This window comes from Rhamphochromis sp. 'chilingali', assembly GCF_963969265.1.
Source record: "Rhamphochromis sp. 'chilingali' genome assembly, chromosome: 5".
NCBI lineage: Eukaryota > Metazoa > Chordata > Actinopteri > Cichliformes > Cichlidae > Rhamphochromis > Rhamphochromis sp. 'chilingali'.
Window position 1 is genome coordinate 25762076 of NC_137932.1, and position 18267 is coordinate 25780342.

The window sequence follows — 18267 nt, forward strand, 5'->3', positions numbered from 1 at the left end:
CGTCTCTCATATTTTTAGTTTGATAGAAACTCGGTGATTGAAAGCTCTCAGACTTATTTTCAGTAGCTGTTTGTCCTCGTGCTTGAAGCCCGTCGTCGAGAGTGTCTCCAGTTTTTACAGAAATGCAGTTTTCGCCTGGTGACCGATCGGGATTAGCCGATTCATGTCTGCACACCACCTTCAGTTTGTTTAATGAAGCCGTGCAGGATTTGAAGATTCTCAGAGTTAAAGTTCATCGAGGGATCAGATTCGTAGTCATTTTGTTTGTCCACGTGTTTGGCTGCTAGAGCTGCACAGAGCTCAAACATCGGAGGCTTCGTATCAACCGGAGACGCTGAGAGACCGAGCTGACATTTTAAAGGCTTATAGCAAGAATGTACAGTAATTATTCCACCAGTGGAAGTGCATTTTTAAAAAGCTAGAAAAATTATGTGCTTCTAGTTCTGCCGTGTTTGAAAAGACACAACCTGAAAATCTACATCACTCCTCATGCAGGTCCAGATTTGTGTGGTTTGCTTTTTGCACATATGAGTAATGTCGTGTGGTTGAAAGGTTTCCGCTCACTTCAGACACAAAGCTGAAAATGAGCCAGCGGAGAGACGTTTAACAGGGTTTCATGTTCCCCTCAGTCGTCCTGTCCAGTGATGAGGAGGAGGAAGAGGCCGACAACGCCAGCACAGGAAGCGTCAACAGACTGGACAGCGTTTCCCCTCGACCCGCCGACTCCGCTCACTCCTCTCCGGCGCCCTCCGGAGGCAGGGTGGAAGCGGCAGTGAAAAGCGTCGCAGAGGAGGAGGAGGTGAACCTGGACTTCTTTGAAGAAATGGTGAGCACGAAGATCACGATACCTCGGCGAGCGCGGATGAAAGATCAGGTGAGACGTGGTGGGATGTTTTTGGGGCTCGTCCGATTCCTCCTGTAGCTTCACCGCAGATAACTGATGCTTTTCCTTCTTTTCTTCCACAGTTTGGGAATCAACCTCCCGAGCAGTTCTCACCGAGGACGAAGAAACCCAAAATTGAGTCCAGCCTGTGCGACAGCATCATCCTGGAGTGTCGGAGCGTAAGAGTGGGATCTCTACGCAGGATGGTGACGAAGCCCGTCGTCGTGAGTCTCTCCAGTTTTTATAGAAATGTAGTTTTCAGTCTCGGGATCAGGATCAGCTGAATTGTGTCAGCACACCACCTTTGGTTTGATTGATGAAACCGTGCAGGATTTGAAGATTTTCAGAGTTAAGATTCACAGAGGGTGGGTCTCAGATTTGGTGCTTCTTAATCATTTTTCTCACGTTTTGAGCCCTCTGAGTGCAGAAGCTGGAATCATTACATTTTCAGGGCTGGAAAAAACACATTTAAGCTTTACAAACTGCATCCAAGTCAATTTTCACCCACTTAGAGTCACAGTCTAAACCTGCGTCACGTCTGTGATGTAGAGGAACACGAACGAGCTTCGGTAATTAAGATGCTTTGTGTGTTTTCTGATGATTCACTGGAGAAAACGTCAGAGTGCCTTTTCAAACGTCATATCAACCAGAGTGCTTTCCATTTAAGGCCCATGTATTCACTTTCTTAATGACCAATCAATTCTCCAGAAAATAGCATCACCATTCCCGGAAGATCCCTCGGATCTGTGTGTAGAGAGCAGGAGGGCGTGAAGCGTCTGATGTCTTTGCATTTCCCTCACGATCAATAAGAAGTAGAACTCCAAGATGCAGCTTTACTATTTGATCTTTTCCAATTGGCTACAAACAGTTTAGTTGTTCCTATGAGCATTAATACCTGATCCTAAACCAGCTCTTTGCTCCTGCTGACATTCTCTAAGCCTGCACTTTAATGCTGGTTTTTATTTGTATTATTGAATGTCAGACCTTTGAAACAAAATGAAAATGAAACACTTTTCTTCTTACGCTGATTTAGTCAAATTTTTGAGATGTTGGGAAGTCTGTCAGCTTACAGCTTCAGTGATCACCGTCGGCCTCTGTTTTTATTACCACTATTCATCGGCAGCACGTTTTAAAGCTCAGTTTTTAAAACCTTATGATGTAACTACAGCCCAGCCTATGCAGCAGTATATGAATGACTAACGTCAGATTGTGGATGGATTATCTCAGTTGTTCTCCTGGCTGATGTTTGGTCCGTTTACAGCATCCTGCCATGTGATTGCATTTGTCCCTGACCACCGAGAACGCTCACATTAACTTTTATCAAGTGGAAAAAAGTTAGCGTTCATCCTCCAGCTTAAATGTGTTTATATTATGTTAACCATAGCTGTGTAGCTAGCCACCACATAGCACAGCATTATATATGAGCTAGCCCAACTTCAGTAACCCTACAAACGTCACTGCTGTTTAGTTTTCTGTCTCCATTTATATTTGAAGTGATGGCAGAGCTGTACGTTTTAATTTTGTCAGAAATCTCTGAGTCAGAAACTCAGAACTTGTATCTAATATGTTTAGGTGGAAACTAGAAAGCTAACTTCTAACTCCATTAAATTTCATAAATTCTGTTTTTATGGATGTCTGGATGTTAAACTTTATTGTTGCACCTGGTAGAGCAGCCACACTGATCACTTTATTACAGATGAAAGAAAGTAGACCGTCTGTAACTGTCAGTGATGCTGCAGTGTTTGTTTGACTTTGGGACCTGAAGCAGAATTTGGACCCAGAAACAGCTAGTGATGTCTTACTGACCAAAGAGCTTAAGCATGCACCTTTAGCATGTCACTCTCGTAGTGCAGTTTCACGTTATTTGTGAAAACAGCCACTTACCCATAACTGTGATTGGGATGCTGCTCTTTCATGTGAGCACACAGGGGAACCTCTGGGTTAGCTTAGGATAATTAAATCCTGATAAAGAGAAATTAATTCGATTGCAGTTTTTACACAGAACTTGAGTGTGTTTATACTTTCACTCCACTTCTGTGTTCTCTCAGGGACTTTAACTTGGATGATTTTCAGAGTATGAATTTTGTAGTGTAAGCTATTATACAAACCAAAAAAAAAATCAGCGGTGGGGGATGAAGGGGTCTATTTTTCATTAAATGATCTTTTATGTTAGTATTCTAAGAAGAGTTTTAAACACTTACCAGCAGCAAGACATAAACTGCTGATATGTGAAAAATGACTGAATTTGTATTAGAAGAGTTATAAGGATCTACAGTAGACAAATCTGCTGGTAAATAAATAAATAAATAAATAATAAATAAGATGACACATTTAGACTTCTGGCAGATTAATTAAACAGATTTAATTAGATGTACCGTAATTGTAGTTGCCATTTTTTGTGGTGTTACCTTATGTGTGACGCTAGGGGTCACTTTTTGTGTGTTAAGGTATGGCGTGTTTATGGAACTGCATTTAAGGTAGACACGGGTAATATGGAACGCCAGGACTGCCATAATGAATTAATTAAATACACCATTAAATAATTAATTAAATGTGGCAATAATTAATTAAAATTGGAATTAATTAATTAAATAAATAGTTATGACACATGTAATTAATTAATTATTGACACATTTAATTAATTATTTATGTATTTCACATTTTAATTAATTATTGACACATTTAATTAATTATTGACACATTTAATTAATTATTTAATGATTTATTTATTTCATTTTGGCAGTCCTGACGCCTGGCTCTCGTCATGAAATAATTTTATCTGTCAGCCTCACCCATCAAACTCAGGGGGCGGGGTTAACGCTGCCCATGCAGCTTCTCTAACATTTGATTGGTTGCCGTGCAAAGTAAGTCAAAACAGGTCGATCCTAGAAAATCGATTGCTTGTGTAGACTTGGGGCAGCCAGTTATCCCAGAATGCAGATCAAATCACAAGCAGCAATGGTGGTGGTGTAGTTTTAAAATACCCCGTTTTTCTGTCACCAGCTACACTTTTAACAGTGTTTTAGCCGCGAATGTCGCGACGTATGTCTGGTCAGGTTGTCAACATAGAACATGTTTGCAAAAGTGCTCAGATGTTTTCAGAGATTTCACTAGCTCTGCTAACAGTTAGCATGCAGAGTGCACCGAGGGGGTACATTAACCGGTTTGTTTACATATTCCACTCTCCGTGTTCCACATGTTGCATTCGCAGATTCTCATTTTCACCGAACGATCGTCTCTTTCCGCCTGGTCTTGTGTCTCTGTGCTTCTGTAACATAAAGAACGAGCTGACATTTTTCTCACGAAACCAGCGATCAGCTCAGCAGACCCTCAGTTTACCTGCATGCATCCTCCTCCTCATCTGTCAGCTGTTTAACACCTGCTGCTAATTCAAGAAACACGCCTAGTTACCTGGTGATAGTCACAGTTTAACTGGGCAGCCGGTGCTCGATATAACGCAATGTCAGCGCATTTTTCTGCACAAGATAAGTAAATATAGTGTTTTCCCCGAGCGCAGAGCTGCTGGAGCTCGTTTCCTTACAGAGCACTTTATAGGCGAACAGCTTTATCAGCGGCTGATGTCCAATCACCAGCACACAGCTTTCAAACCTCAGCTGAGTTTTAGCTCTCAGTGGTTAAACGCTGGACTTCATTCACTCAGGTTCTGTCTGTCGGGTCACGTTTACTTCGCTGTTTTATTTACAACTGAGCAAATCGGTTTGGCTGAGGTTAAAGTTACGTTTCATAACTGCATAGTTTCACAGACGTTTAGTGGTTCACTGGCACATGTGTTAGACTGAACTATCATCTAAATATCATCTGTTTTTTTAATAGTTATTCAACTGTATTCTAAGCACCAGCTGTCTGTTAGAATGTGATTTTTTTTTCTCTCTCTGTTGGCAGAGGTATAAAAATGCGCAGGAAAATTGACATGCATGGCGAACTTCACCGACGATATTTAGGGAGGAATAAACACACATCAAACATAAATGAACCATTTGTCTGTCTCCATAATTGAGAGAATTTTCTCTTCTTATGTCAACACTCTCTCTCTTTTTTTTCTTTTTTTTTTTGCTTTTTCGGTCATGTTATGTTTACCTGTCAAAGGCTTGTTACAAACTATGAAACACATTGTGCAGACTTCTGGATGTTAGAAGAAAACTAATACTGCTCATGAATGAGACTAAAGGCAGGAAGGTGTCCTTTAAAACTAAACATGTTAATAGGACCTCCCTGTTTATATCATAGTTTATGATATAGCACGTGTATTTCAGTAATAGCTGAGGCCACTATACGTGCTGGCCTCATATCAAATGTGAAGGCAGACTGAGTCTATGTTTGACGTTTTTTATATCTAATCTTCCTTTTCAAACATTTAAACAGCAGCGAGTCTGCAGCTGAGGGAATACAAATTCAAATTGTCGGAACAGGTTTGCTCGTTTCTTGGATTCATTTGGTGATTTATTAAATGTATAACTGTTATTCTAATCTGCTGCTGAGTCTCTTACACTTTTCTTTATGCTGTATATTTTCACGTCTCTGGAATAGTTGGCAGTTAGATAGTCAGCTGGGAAACTTTGTGTTAACTCATGGAGCTGAGGATATCGTGGATATGCTGACCTCGCTGCGTGGTGTACAGAGCGAGGTCAGCATGATTAATATTCACAATAAAAATATTAGCCGAACATCATGAAGTCTGTATGTGTTTCATAGTGTCGAACAACCTTTGTACAGTTAAAGCCAGCAGTTACTACATGACGGAAACACCAACGTTATCTCTTTTATGTGTTTATACACAGGTCACGCTGATTACTGAACAAAAACCCAAAGATCAGATGTTAAACAGATTTATTTGCTCTCTCTCCTCCTTAAACATGTTTTTAATGTTAGTTATAATTCAGAATTGGCGACTGAAACACGTAGGACACATAAGAAAATCAGGAAATAAAACATCGATAAATATAACCTCAGTAAAAGAAGTCAGCGGGGGTTACTACAGCTGTGTACCGGGGCCTGCGCTTTGTCGGTGGGATTGCTTGCGAGGCGAGCGGGTCTATCCCACGCTTTGCCGTGAGACTGGGCAGACATCTCCGAAATCATCGAAACACTTTTGCAAAGAGGCTGTATCTTGACAAACCGACCAGACACATGAAGATTAAACCACTACATTCTCGGCTAAAAAAAATATTAAAACGGTATTTGGTAACACACAAACAGGGTTTTTCAAAGCTCAGTTCTGTTAGCTTCCACATGCCGGTTGTTGTGTGCTAGAAACAATGGCCACCAGGCCAAAGCAATGGTTTTGACTCGATCAGCGTTAACCCCGCCCCCTGAGTTTGATGGGTGAGGCTGACAGATAAAATTATTTCATGATGAGAGCCAGGCGTCAGGACTGCCAAAATGAAATAAATAAATATATCATTAAATAATTAATTAAATGTGTCAATAATTAATGAAATGTGTCAATAATTAATTAATTACATGTGTCATAACTATTTATTTAATTAATTAATTCCAATTTTAATTAATTATTGCCACATTTAATTAATTATTTAATGGTGTATTTAATTAATTCATTATGGCAGTCCTGGCGTTCCATAGGGTAATTGGTGTCAGGTGTTATTGGTCAGAAGAAACAAACAGTTTGTGACCGCTGCACTGTTGTGATTTTTATGATAAATGATGTTGGATAAAGAAAGTTTGAATAACTAAAACAACCGATGGAATGCAATAAAGATGTTAAACAGATGCGATAAGTATGACTGGAGTTATTGGACTGTGACAAGAAAATTCATAACGGTGGCATCGCGTCACCCCTGCCATCGAACACCTCAGTGGCTTCAAGCGTAGGCTTAGCCTCTACCGATGTACAATGTAAAAATAAAAATGTTTTAAAACCTGAGATTTAAGCCTCAAATTTAAAAACTGATCGAATCCTGAGTCCGGTGAGAATAAATTAGTCTGTCTTGTTCTTTTGTCTCCTCAGTTTTCCATCGAGCACATCCAGCTGGAGACCGAAGGTATGAAGCCGCACTAATGATGGCATTAAATAACTCGCAGAGAGGAGGAAGATGATGGACGCTGAACATTGCTTCAGAGTAGAGCTGGGCGATAGTACGATAACGATATGTATCGCGATATAACTTTTACTCGATAGAGAAATTAAGCTATCGCGATAGACCTCGCCGCTCTTGTCCTCCTAAAAAAAAAAAAAAAAAAAAAAAAGGTCAGCCAATCCAAATTAAGTAGCGCAGAGCCGAACCAATCACAGCCGCAGCGTCACGTCGCGTGACTTGTTACGTACAGCACAAGTGCCAAGCCGCACGTGTGTTTGTTTGGGAAGCAGCCAGCGGGTAATGGAGCCAGCGCGTAATGGAGGAAATGAGTGTGCCGACTAGAAAAATCAACCGAGCGTGACCGAAGAGAAAACAGATGATGGTTCCAATGCCGGAGAGATTGTCGAACGGAAGAGCCATAGAAGTTCCGTAGTGTGAAGGTATTTCGGCTATTTCAAGTCTGACAAAAACAGAGTAGCGTGCACTGTAAATTGTGCCGAAAGCAAGTCTGGAAATACAATAAACTGGTGCATGCGTCACACTGTGCGCCACGTTATTGTTTCGGTGAAATGAATTTCTACAATACTGTTACTGTTAATTCTACTCTCTGCAGTGTTTAAATGCTTACATATACACACAGTTACTGTCCGTCCACACATACGACTCGGTTCTGCTTCTATGCCCCAGCTTTGTTTACTTTTTCCCACCGAGGCTTCTAGACTTCTGATTGGCCAACATTTCTGCACGGTTAGGAATCTAGCGCCACCTGCTGCTTTGGCATGTTCATAGCAGCGTTTCCCTTCATTTCTGCCTTTATGTGTGGACGGGATTATTTTTTAAAACAAAAACGGAAAATCTCCGTTTTCAAAAATACCCGTGTACGTGTGGACGTAGCCTCAGTCTCTGACTGGAAGCGCTAATTCGTCATTCGGCTTTTGTCAGACTAAAGTAACTGTTAAAACTGTTTGAAAAGCTCAGCTATACAACAAGGAGAGATTGAGAATTTCCTTTTAGTTCTCAGTTTATTTGATATTGACAAAAGTTAGTCAGTTTTGTCTGTTCTTCTGTAAAACAAACTAAGATTTATTTTTAGAATTAATATTTTGTTTCTAAGTGGAATTGACAATTTAGTCTGTTTCGTTTGTTCTATTTTGAAACTTAAACGCTTTAGCGGCTGCCTTTTGTGTAGTTTGCAATATTTGCCTTTATTTATCTGAAAAAGTCTCATGTTCCTTAAGTACATCTACCCTGTTGAACTTATTATGGGAAATAAATATTTAAATAAGAACAAGCTGCTGATTATTTCACATTTTACTTGTGAGCAACGGCACAATTAAATCTTACAAATATAGTTATTTGGCTTATATCGTGATAGATATCGTTATCGCCTGAAATGAAAAAAACATATCGTGATATGAAAAAATCTCATATCGCCCAGCTCTACTTCAGAGAAATGCAGCTGTGCAGTTTCCTCTTTGTGCTCGTCAGCAGAGATCAGAGCTGTTACTAGGGGGAGAAAAAAACCCTGAAACTGCAGCAGACTGCAGCACGCTGCCACTGATCAGATAAATGATTAAATAAATCACATGACATCAGGGTGGAGGAAGCCCGCAGGGTGTCAGGGGCAGGTGTTTGGTGTACATTTCCTAATAATTAATAACACTTAAATGAACCTGTGATCTCTCTTTTATAAACCGATGAAAACATGTGGAGGACAGAAACTCTGAGCTTCAGCAAACGTGAAAATAAAGTTGTTGTTTACGCAAACGCACCCTCATGGCGTCCCTGTTCGTTTTTTTTGTTTGTTTTCCTGAAATGTGTCCATTTGTCCACCTTCAGGCTCAGAGCGCGGCACTGTAGAGAAGGTGTGCCTTCAGGCGTCGGAGCTGATCAGCTGCGAGTGGTGCAACGTGCGGAAACTTCCCGTCTTGTTCTTCCAGACGACCCCGCAGGAGTGCCAGCGCCTGCGCACTCAGCTCAACATGTCCAAGGAGAAGGGAGGCCAGTGGTACGACTGCACAGGAGACGGTGAGTACACAAATGTTTCCTTGGCAGCGTGGCATTGACGTGTCTTCACGCTGAGTCAAAGTAAACTCAAGTCAGACCGCTACCCCTTCTCGCCGCCAGAGTCGGACGAGAAGTACATCGTCCTCATCTTCGAGAACGGCTTGCCGATGAAGGAGCAGATGATCCTGGAGGACATCCTGGGCGAGATCGGCAGGACCAACAAACTCATCCCCTTCCCTGCCAAGCTGCCCTTCGAGGAGGCCAACATCCGACTCGTCAACTACAACAAGGCAACAAAGCAGAGGGAGGAGAAGGTGGGAAACCTGCAGATCTCAAAATAAAGTCAAAACTGGGCTTATGTAATGTTCGAGGTTAACGTTTATATGTACCAGTATTACATTTATGCAGTAAACTGGACGCCCTCTGGGGATGGGTATCGTTTAGGTTTTATCCGATACCAGTACCAAACCGGTACTTTTGAAACTGTGCTCGAACCAGTGCTTAAAGAATGGAGAACACAAACTTTGTCCTAAACCTCTCATGTTCAGCTGTTTCCCACTTTTTCTTTGGTCATTTTAGCCTTTTTGGCCAGGGTGAAGGGAGTATCTGCCATCAAACAAGAAGACAGCCGCATGTAACTACGACAGTGTTTGCTAGTTCACCTTACATGCATTAATGTAATAACGTGGTTAGCATACTCAACGTAAATTACACACGAACAACATTAAGCTACTCGCCCAGAGAAGAACGGCTGCTGCTGCCATCATCATCCGTCATCATTTCTGCTACACTGGCAGGGCTAGGGGCCAGGACTCTCCTCTTCGGGTTCTTGGGGGATGTTGCTAACTCCGGGTCCGATAACAGGCACCACACCCGCAGTAGATGTGCTCGGTGTGAGTTCTTGCAGCAAGCTACCAAATACGGTGCATTTCTCGGCTTTAAAAAACCCTGATATGCGTCACCAGGTGTTTCATGAGATTCAAGGCGTTACCTCCTTTGCACAGTATCAGCTTAAAGCACTTGTTGCAGGCTGCTGAGTTTGCATCTTTTGCTGTGAAGTACAGCCAGACTTTTGACCGCTTTGCTTTGGGCATTTTTAATCTGTAGCTCTGCTCTAAAAGAACGTACGTACCTGGGCCCGCCTACTATCCTCGGAAAGGTAAAATGATTGGCTAGAATTCAAATTGTATGACATCTCAGGGGGAAAAAAACACCGAAATAAAGCACCGAAATGTGCGCTGCTTTTCGGTCTGGTTACTACCGTTTATGACAGAACCGGTGCCATAATTGCACCAGATACCGGTACCCATCCCTAACGCCTGATGACTCATATCCACTATCCACCCCCAGGGCTGAAAAATAAATTGATTATGGCGTGTTTTTATATATAAAAACACGCCATAATCAATTTATCTATATGGTCATATTTATGTGGTATTGTGTTATACCACAGTGACTGCAGCTGGTCAAACAGTTTAAGATTAAAAGCCAGATTTCTTTTCCTTTTTTTTTTTTTTTTTTTAAATATTGCGCTACCTTTTATTTCTTTTTTTTCTTTCTTCTCTTCTTTGCTCTCTGCAGGTGACGCCGGTACACACCCCACCCAAACTCACCCCCGCCTCCTCCCCAGTAACCAAGGCTTCACAGGTCTCCCCCGTAGCATCCGTCAGCATGCCTGTGCGCACGCGGATGGCCACCCGACAGCAGACCAGCGCCTTCTTTGAAGATGATGAAGACGACATGACCGACCTGCAGCCCACCTTCTCCGGACCAATCATCAAGTGAGCACCTCTGCTGCCCCCTGCAGGGCTTGTTGACCTGTTCAATTCAAAATTAATCCTGCAGTTTAAATCACAGCGTCACGTTTACTTTTCAGTATCAGGAGTCGTTTAACTGTTTGCCCTGTCGATGGCGCTGCGCTTACCCTCATCTCTGTGTTGCAGGTTAATGGTGTACCCTCCTCCTCCAGCCAAAGGTGGAATAACCGTCACTAATGAAGACCTGCACTGCCTTAATGATGGGGAATTCCTTAACGATGTTATCATAGACTTTTATTTAAAGTAAGTTTTCATGTCGTCTATACTCAAGATCATTCTGGGGTTTTTTTTTGTTTGTTTTGTTTTTTAAGGCTGAGATCATTTTCGGTGACATTTTCTTCCTGTCCTGTTTAGATATTTAGTTTTAGAAAAGTTAAAAAAAGAAGATGCACAAAAAATCCATGTGTTCAGCTCTTTCTTCTACAAACGGCTGAACCAGAGAGAGCGCAGGAACGCCCCGGACACAACAAACCTGCCGTGAGTGTCGCCTCTGCCTGCACCGGATGTTTTTAAAGATAATTGTCTGACGGTTTGACTCCTAAACCTGACTTCTTTTGGTTTCCCAGCATCCAGAAAAGGAAGCACAACAGGGTAAAGACGTGGACTCGACATGTTGATCTATTCCAGAAGGATTTTATTTTCGTTCCTATCAATGAGTCGTGAGTGTCTGGATCTGTACTCGGCTGTTTTTCATGGGAAGCTTTGGTCCTGTGAAGCCGTTGAAATGCTGAATGACGGAAGCTCTGTTTCTATTTCCTCAGAGCGCACTGGTACCTGGCCGTTATCTGCTTCCCGGGCCTTGACCGTCCGGTGCTTGAGCAGAACCCGCTGTACCACAGCCTGTTTCCCGCCACCCTCACCGCAGAGTCTGAGGAGAACATCCCGGACCACTGCCGGCCTCTGTCTCCCGACAGAGACGGGCTGGACAGCTCCTCGGAGCAGCTTTCACCCGGAGGAGCTCCGGAGGGGTCCTTGGACGATCTGACTGATGGCGAACTCGCTACTGAAAGCCCTGCATTCACGGAGGGTGGGCAGCAAGAGCCCTCTGCAATGTCAGGGAACGGCCAGGTCAACGGCGAGCAACAATACACGAGTGAGTCGAGCACCGGGGCTCTGACCAGTGGTTCAGTAAGGGCGTTTCAGAGAAACACGGGGTAGTTAAACTTACTTAATACACCAGAATGTGGTGAAGTTTGAAACGTTCGTCTCTCGAGAGGCATTTAATGAAAACAAAGCTACATGTTGCACACAACGGCGTAGCAGGGAGTTTGCCTCACAGAGGCATCTTCATCACACCCTTCTCACCCTGCTGAGGGTTTGATGAAAGTTTGTATTCAAGTTTTCTTCTGTTTAATAATCTGTTGATTGGTTTCTGCGATTTCTAGGCGGATTGCACAGAATCAGTATGTGCTACGGTTCAGGAAAAATGGACGACGACCCCTACACCTTCTCCGATGACCAGAGCTCCTGTCAGGTGCTTCAGCCTTCAGTGTGTGTGTGTGTGTGTGTGTGTGTGTGTGTGTGTGCGTACACACACTCAATGAGTTCTGTGTCTGTGCAGGACGAGTGCAGCGAGGACGGGACTCTGGCTGAAGATGGTCTCGGCTCCGACGCCTCGAGCCTGACAACCAAACAGAGCCTTTGCAAACAGTGAGTGCACGCACTGCTGCTACTCCACCTGCAGAGGGCGCCGCTGCCCTGCTGAAGCAAAGAGCAGAGCGAGCCCTCGCTCACACAATCGTGTGTTCTCTCTTTCAGGCCTTGTATTCTCATCATGGACTCCCTGAGAGGCCCGGCTCGATCCACCGTGGTCAAAACTCTGAGAGAGTGAGTGTCCACATCTGCACTGACAAACATCTGGCTCATTCCTGGTATTCGTCACTGTTTAAGTCCATGTCGTATGAAAATAGGCTAATGATCATTTCTATATAGCTTGTCTTACACGATTAGCCCCCTCTATCACAGGAAACAACTCTAGGTATCCAGTTATTTATTTTTACAGTCACTGATTTATTTATATATTATGTTATTTCTACTAATATATTCTTTTAGCACTGTAGCCTAAAATGCTCATTACTTTTGCATAGCATTAATAAATGCCTAACTTAACTGAATTAAATAAAATGGTATTATAAAGTCTTTATGGTTAATTAAAAGGAGTAAACTGACAAAAATGTAATTTTAAAATCTTGGACCTGCTCACCTGTAGCTGTGCTACTCTGCAACCAAAACAATGAGTGTGTCTTTACCGCAGCTTCAAGTTAATACAGAACACAACCAAAGAAACCCGATGCTGCAGTCAGCTAAGTTTGATGCCTAATCTTAGAGGAGACCAACATTATCAAAGAGATGGTGTTTGTCTCCTGAATCCAAACTAGAAGCTGGTTCCACAGAAGAGGGGCCTGAAAACTGAAGGCTCTCCCTCCCATTCTACTTTTAAATACTCTAGGAACAACAAGTAGGCCTGCAGAGTGAGAGCGAAGAGCTCTAATGAGGTGATATGGTACTATAAGGTGATTAAGATGGGGCCTGATGAAGACCTTGTACAGGGAGTGCAGAATTATTAGGCAAATTAGTATTTTGTCCACATCAATCCTCTTCATGCATGTTGTCTTACTCCAAGCTGTATAGGCTTGAAAGCCTACTACCAATTAAGCATATTAGGTCATGTGCATCTCTGTAATGAGAAGGGGTGTGGTCTAATGACATCAACACCCTATATCAGGTGTGCATAATTATTAGGCAACGTCCTTTCCTTTGGCAAAATGGGTCAAAAGAAGGACTTGACAGGCTCAGAAAAGTCAAAAATAGTGAGATATCTTGCAGAGGGATGCAGCAGTCTCAAAATTGCAAAGCTTCTGAAGCGTGATCATCGAACAATCAAGCGTTTCATTCAAAATAGTCAACAGGGTCGCAAGAAGCGTGTGGAAAAACCAAGGCGCAAAATAACTGCCCATGAACTGAGAAAAGTCAAGCGTGCAGCTGCCAAGATGCCACTTGCCACCAGTTTGGCCATATTTCAGAGCTGCAACATCACTGGAGTGCCCAAAAGCACAAGGTGTGCAATACTCAGAGACATGGCCAAGGTAAGAAAGGCTGAAAGACGACCACCACTGAACAAGACACACAAGCTGAAACGTCAAGACTGGGCCAAGAAATATCTCAAGACTGGTTTTTCTAAGGTTTTATGGACTGATGAAATGAGAGTGAGTCTTGATGGGCCAGATGGATGGGCCCGTGGCTGGATTGGTAAAGGGCAGAGAGCTCCAGTCCGACTCAGACACCAGCAAGGTGGAGGTGGAGTACTGGTTTGGGCTGGTATCATCAAAGATGAGCTTGTGGGGCCTTTTCGGGTTGAGGATGGAGTCAAGCTCAACTCCCAGTCCTACTGCCAGTTTCTGGAAGACACCTTCTTCAAGCAGTGGTACAGGAAGAAGTCTGCATCCTTCAAGAAAAACATGATTTTCATGCAGGACAATGCTCCATCACACGCGTCCAAGTACTCCACAGCGTGGCTGGCAAGAAAGGGTATAAAAGAAGAAAAACTAATGACATGGCCTCCTTGTTCACCTGATCTGAACCCCATTGAGAACCTGTGGTCCATCATCAAATGTGAGATTTACAAGGAGGGAAAACAGTACACCTCTCTGAACAGTGTCTGGGAGGCTGTGGTTGCTGCTGCACGCAATGTTGATGGTGAACAGATCAAAACACTGACAGAATCCATGGATGGCAGGCTTTTGAGTGTCCTTGCAAAGAAAGGTGGCTATATTGGTCGCTGATTTGTTTTTGTTTTGTTTTTTTGAATGTCAGAAATGTATATTTGTGAATGTGGAGATGTTATATTGGTTTCACTGGTAAAAATAAATAATTGAAATGGGTATATATTTGTTTTTTGTTAAGTTGCCTAATAATTATGCACAGTAATAGTCACCTGCACACACAGATATCCCCCTAAAATAGCTAAAACTAAAAACTACTTCCAAAAACATTCAGCTTTGATATTAATGAGTTTTTTGGGTTCATTGAGAACATGGTTGTTGTTCAATAATAAAATTATCCCTCAAAAATACAACTTGCCTAATAATTCTGCACTCCCTGTATGGTGTGGGAGAAATTTAAAAAAAAAAAAAAAAAAAAAAAATCCACATACCAGCGAATACTTGGAGTCATGGCTGGAAAGTTCAGAAAGTTGTTTTTATTGTTTGTTGTAAAATTTACAGTTTTTATAGCAGAAGATTTCTTTTTAAAAAGCTGCTGCACAGTCATCAGTTATTTGATTACCTGTTGCTGTTTGCACAAAATCATCATTACTGTGTTAAACACACATTTTAAACCTAATCAAGAATGTCAGCATAAATATTTATGAGAAACCCAAACTGTATGAAAATCACTTATTCGAATTCTGCAGTCCTCTGCTTACACACACACACACACACACACACACACACACACACACACACACACACACACACACACACCCACACACACCACCTGTGCTGACGCATCTTCCCAGCGACCAATCAGTTGCCTCCATTTATCAATCATAGAAGTAATCTGCTTGGAGTGCATAAAATGCTTTAACGTTGAGGCTACTCGGACCTGCTCTGTGGGTTTCGTGGCGTCTGACTGCGTCTGCGTTTGTTTTAGGTACCTGGAGGTAGAGTGGGAGGTGCGTAAAGGCACTCAAAGGAGTTTTGGGAAGGACGTCATGAAGGGTTCCAGCCCACGCGTCCCTCAGCAGGACAACTTCAGCGACTGTGGCGTTTACATCCTGCAGTATGTGGAGAGCTTCTTTGAGGTGAGAGCTTTATAGAGTTGGACATCGGTGCAGTTCTGGTCAGGAGTTGAAAATTCAGGCTGCTCTGTAAGTGACATTTGTCCTTCGTCCTTTCCGTACAGAATCCGATTCCCAGCTTCCACCTGCCAATGAACCTGTTGGAGTGGTTCCCTCAGCAGAGGATGAAAACGAAGCGCGAGGAGATCAAGGAGCTTATCCGAAAGATTCAAGCTCAGCAGGAACTGGACAAGAAGGAGTCTGACCAGGTCGAGGCTCCGCCGGGCTCCCCAGAGGAGCCGGAGATCGAAGAGACATCTGGGTTGAACGGCAGACTGCCAAACATACCCATTAGACCCTGAATCCACCTCACCCCCCTCCTGTTTGGCGTGGGAGGGGGGCGTGGACCTGATTGTACGCTGCTGGTTTCACTTTGACGTGTCTGAAACGTTCCTCACCTCCCTCCGTTAACCACAGACCACACCTGAACTTTGTACTGAATAAATGATGAAGTGTAAATACGCCGGAGTTTCTCCCGCTGCCTTTGTAATTTACTGTTATACGAGTCATTCATGGAGTGCCCCGTTAAGTTATGTTTCATAGATGTTCTTCTCTCTGCAGGAGGATCCCTGCAGAAGATACTGTCTCGCTCTCGCATTGGTTATTTTCTAAGCTTTCAGGTTTGTGTAGACAAACAGAAGGAGAAGAATAAAAGAACAGAAAATTGCTGTCTAAGTTATAAGGATCCACCCGTCTGAGGAGAGAAACAGTTTTTGGAGAGTTGATTTCCAGCTCGTGAATCACACGGTCGTAGTTCAGTGCTTGTTGTGTCTCTTCCATGTGGAGTGGATAAATTTTCAGCATTAAAAGAAAACTTTTGATGCAAGAGCACTTCCTCTGCCTTAGCTTCTCATTTGTTTCCTCAGCCACAACATCGACACCCACCGTCACAGCGCGGACCGCCGGTCAGCTGATCCGGGCTCCAGCTTCAGGTGGAGGTTTGGTTTGAGCGTGATGTGGGAGGGGTGTAAATGTAGCAGGAAAATATCCTCCCAGCTACGTGCTGTTGATATACAGTGGCTTGAAAAGGTATTCGGCCCCCTTGAACTTTTCCACCTTTTGTCACATTACAGCCACAAACATGAATCAATTTTATTGGAATTCCACGTGAAAGACCAACACAAAGTGGTGTACACGTGAGAAGTGGAACGAAAATCATACATGATTCCAAACATTTTTTACAAATAAATAACTGCAAAGTGGGGTGTGTGTAATTATTCAGCCCCCTCACATGCCCTTTGTCCTTTCCGTACACATTCAGATGTGCAGAGCTGGTAGAGACATACCCTAAAAGACTGGCAGCTGTAATTGCAGCAAAAGGTGGTTCTACGAAGTATTGACTCAGGGGGCTGAATAATTGCACACACCCCACTTCACAGTTATTTATTTGTTAAAAACGAAGTGGAACGAAAATCATGTCTGATTGTACACCACTTTGTGTTGGTCTTTCATGTGGAATTCCAATAAAATTGATTCATGTTTGTGGCTGACAAAATGTGGAAAAGTTCAAGGGAGCCGAATACTTTTGCAAGCCACTGTAAGTGAAATGAAGCAGGTATGTCAAACATCAACTCTGCTGAATTTTGTTTTCACCAATGTTTGGAGTTTTCTGTGACCTCATCCATCTACCTGAATGTCTTCCTTGACTTGCAAGGAGTGCCTGGAGTTGGCCACCCCTGCTCTAGATGCTGCTGAACTAGCCCAGGGGTGGGCAACTCCAGGCCTCGAGGGCCAGTGTCCCTGCAGGTTTTAGATGTGTCCTTGAACCAACACAGCTGATTTAAATGGCTAAATTAGCTCCTCAACATGTCCTGAAGTTCTCCAGAGGCCTGGTAACGAACTAATCATGTGATTCAGGTGTGTTGACCCAAGGTGAGATCTAAAACCCGCAGGACACCGGCCCTCGAGCCCTGGAATTGCCCACCCCTGAACTAGCAGATTAAGGAGCTGCTTCACTCCTGGCTGTTTCATCTGGGCCGCCTAGATGCCGAGAGGACTTTGAACGTCTCTGTGTGAACCTGCGTTAATTAGTTCCCTTCATATCAGACCAATCTGTGAACCTGAGAAGCAACCCCACACATAATGCTATCACCCCCATGCTTCACAGTAAGTCTGGTGTTAACAGTGCCTGGTCTTTCCTCAGCAATAATTTAGTTCACTCCCTAAAAATCCAAGTTTTGAATTCATCTTCAGGATTTCACGCTCAAGTCTGGAAGGTGGACGTCTCCATGTCAGGCCTCTGATGCTCAGTTAGAGGCTGTTGGGCTATGACAAAGGCTCTTGGCTGATAATCTCGGAGTATAACGTCTTTTCCCACGACCACCAGAGTTGCTCACTGCAGCTGCATCAGCTAGTGTTAAATCCCTTGAACCAAATTAATCGCTGTAGTAATTATCCAGTGGAAGGTTCTTTCTAATTTGCTCTGTTCAGTCCTGCTGGTGACTTTATTTTATATATGTGTTTTTTTTTTAGCAGGCAGCGTTCTTAAGAGATGTGAGATGTCCACTTTCGACCAATCGTGGAACAGTAAAGATATTACGTCTGAACCAGTCAACTCCAGATTTTCTCTTCTTAATTGGATCGAGCCCCACGTCACATAAAAACACATCCATGCAGACAGGCAAACCGAACCGGTCCCGTCACCATCCTAGGAAAGTCCAGAAAGGT

General features: G+C 43.1%; 1 protein-coding gene across 2 annotated transcripts in view; it reads left to right on the top strand.

Moving 5' to 3' along the window:
* Nucleotides 1-16428, top strand: part of senp6a (SUMO specific peptidase 6a) — a 32872-nt gene extending 16444 nt beyond the window's left edge. For both annotated transcript variants that reach the window (XM_080882008.1, XM_080882007.1), the window contains 15 exons: nt 630-874; nt 967-1107; nt 6870-6903; nt 8779-8967; nt 9067-9260; nt 10528-10727; nt 10890-11006; nt 11118-11240; nt 11330-11422; nt 11525-11856; nt 12149-12237; nt 12325-12413; nt 12522-12590; nt 15414-15564; nt 15666-16428. In XM_080882008.1, coding sequence (XP_080738134.1) covers nt 630-874; nt 967-1107; nt 6870-6903; nt 8779-8967; nt 9067-9260; nt 10528-10727; nt 10890-11006; nt 11118-11240; nt 11330-11422; nt 11525-11856; nt 12149-12237; nt 12325-12413; nt 12522-12590; nt 15414-15564; nt 15666-15902 — 2303 coding nt within the window. In that variant the 3' untranslated portion in view covers nt 15903-16428. The remainder of the gene's footprint in view (nt 1-629; nt 875-966; nt 1108-6869; nt 6904-8778; nt 8968-9066; nt 9261-10527; nt 10728-10889; nt 11007-11117; nt 11241-11329; nt 11423-11524; nt 11857-12148; nt 12238-12324; nt 12414-12521; nt 12591-15413; nt 15565-15665) is intronic.
* The last annotated feature ends 1839 nt before the right edge of the window (nt 16429-18267 follow it).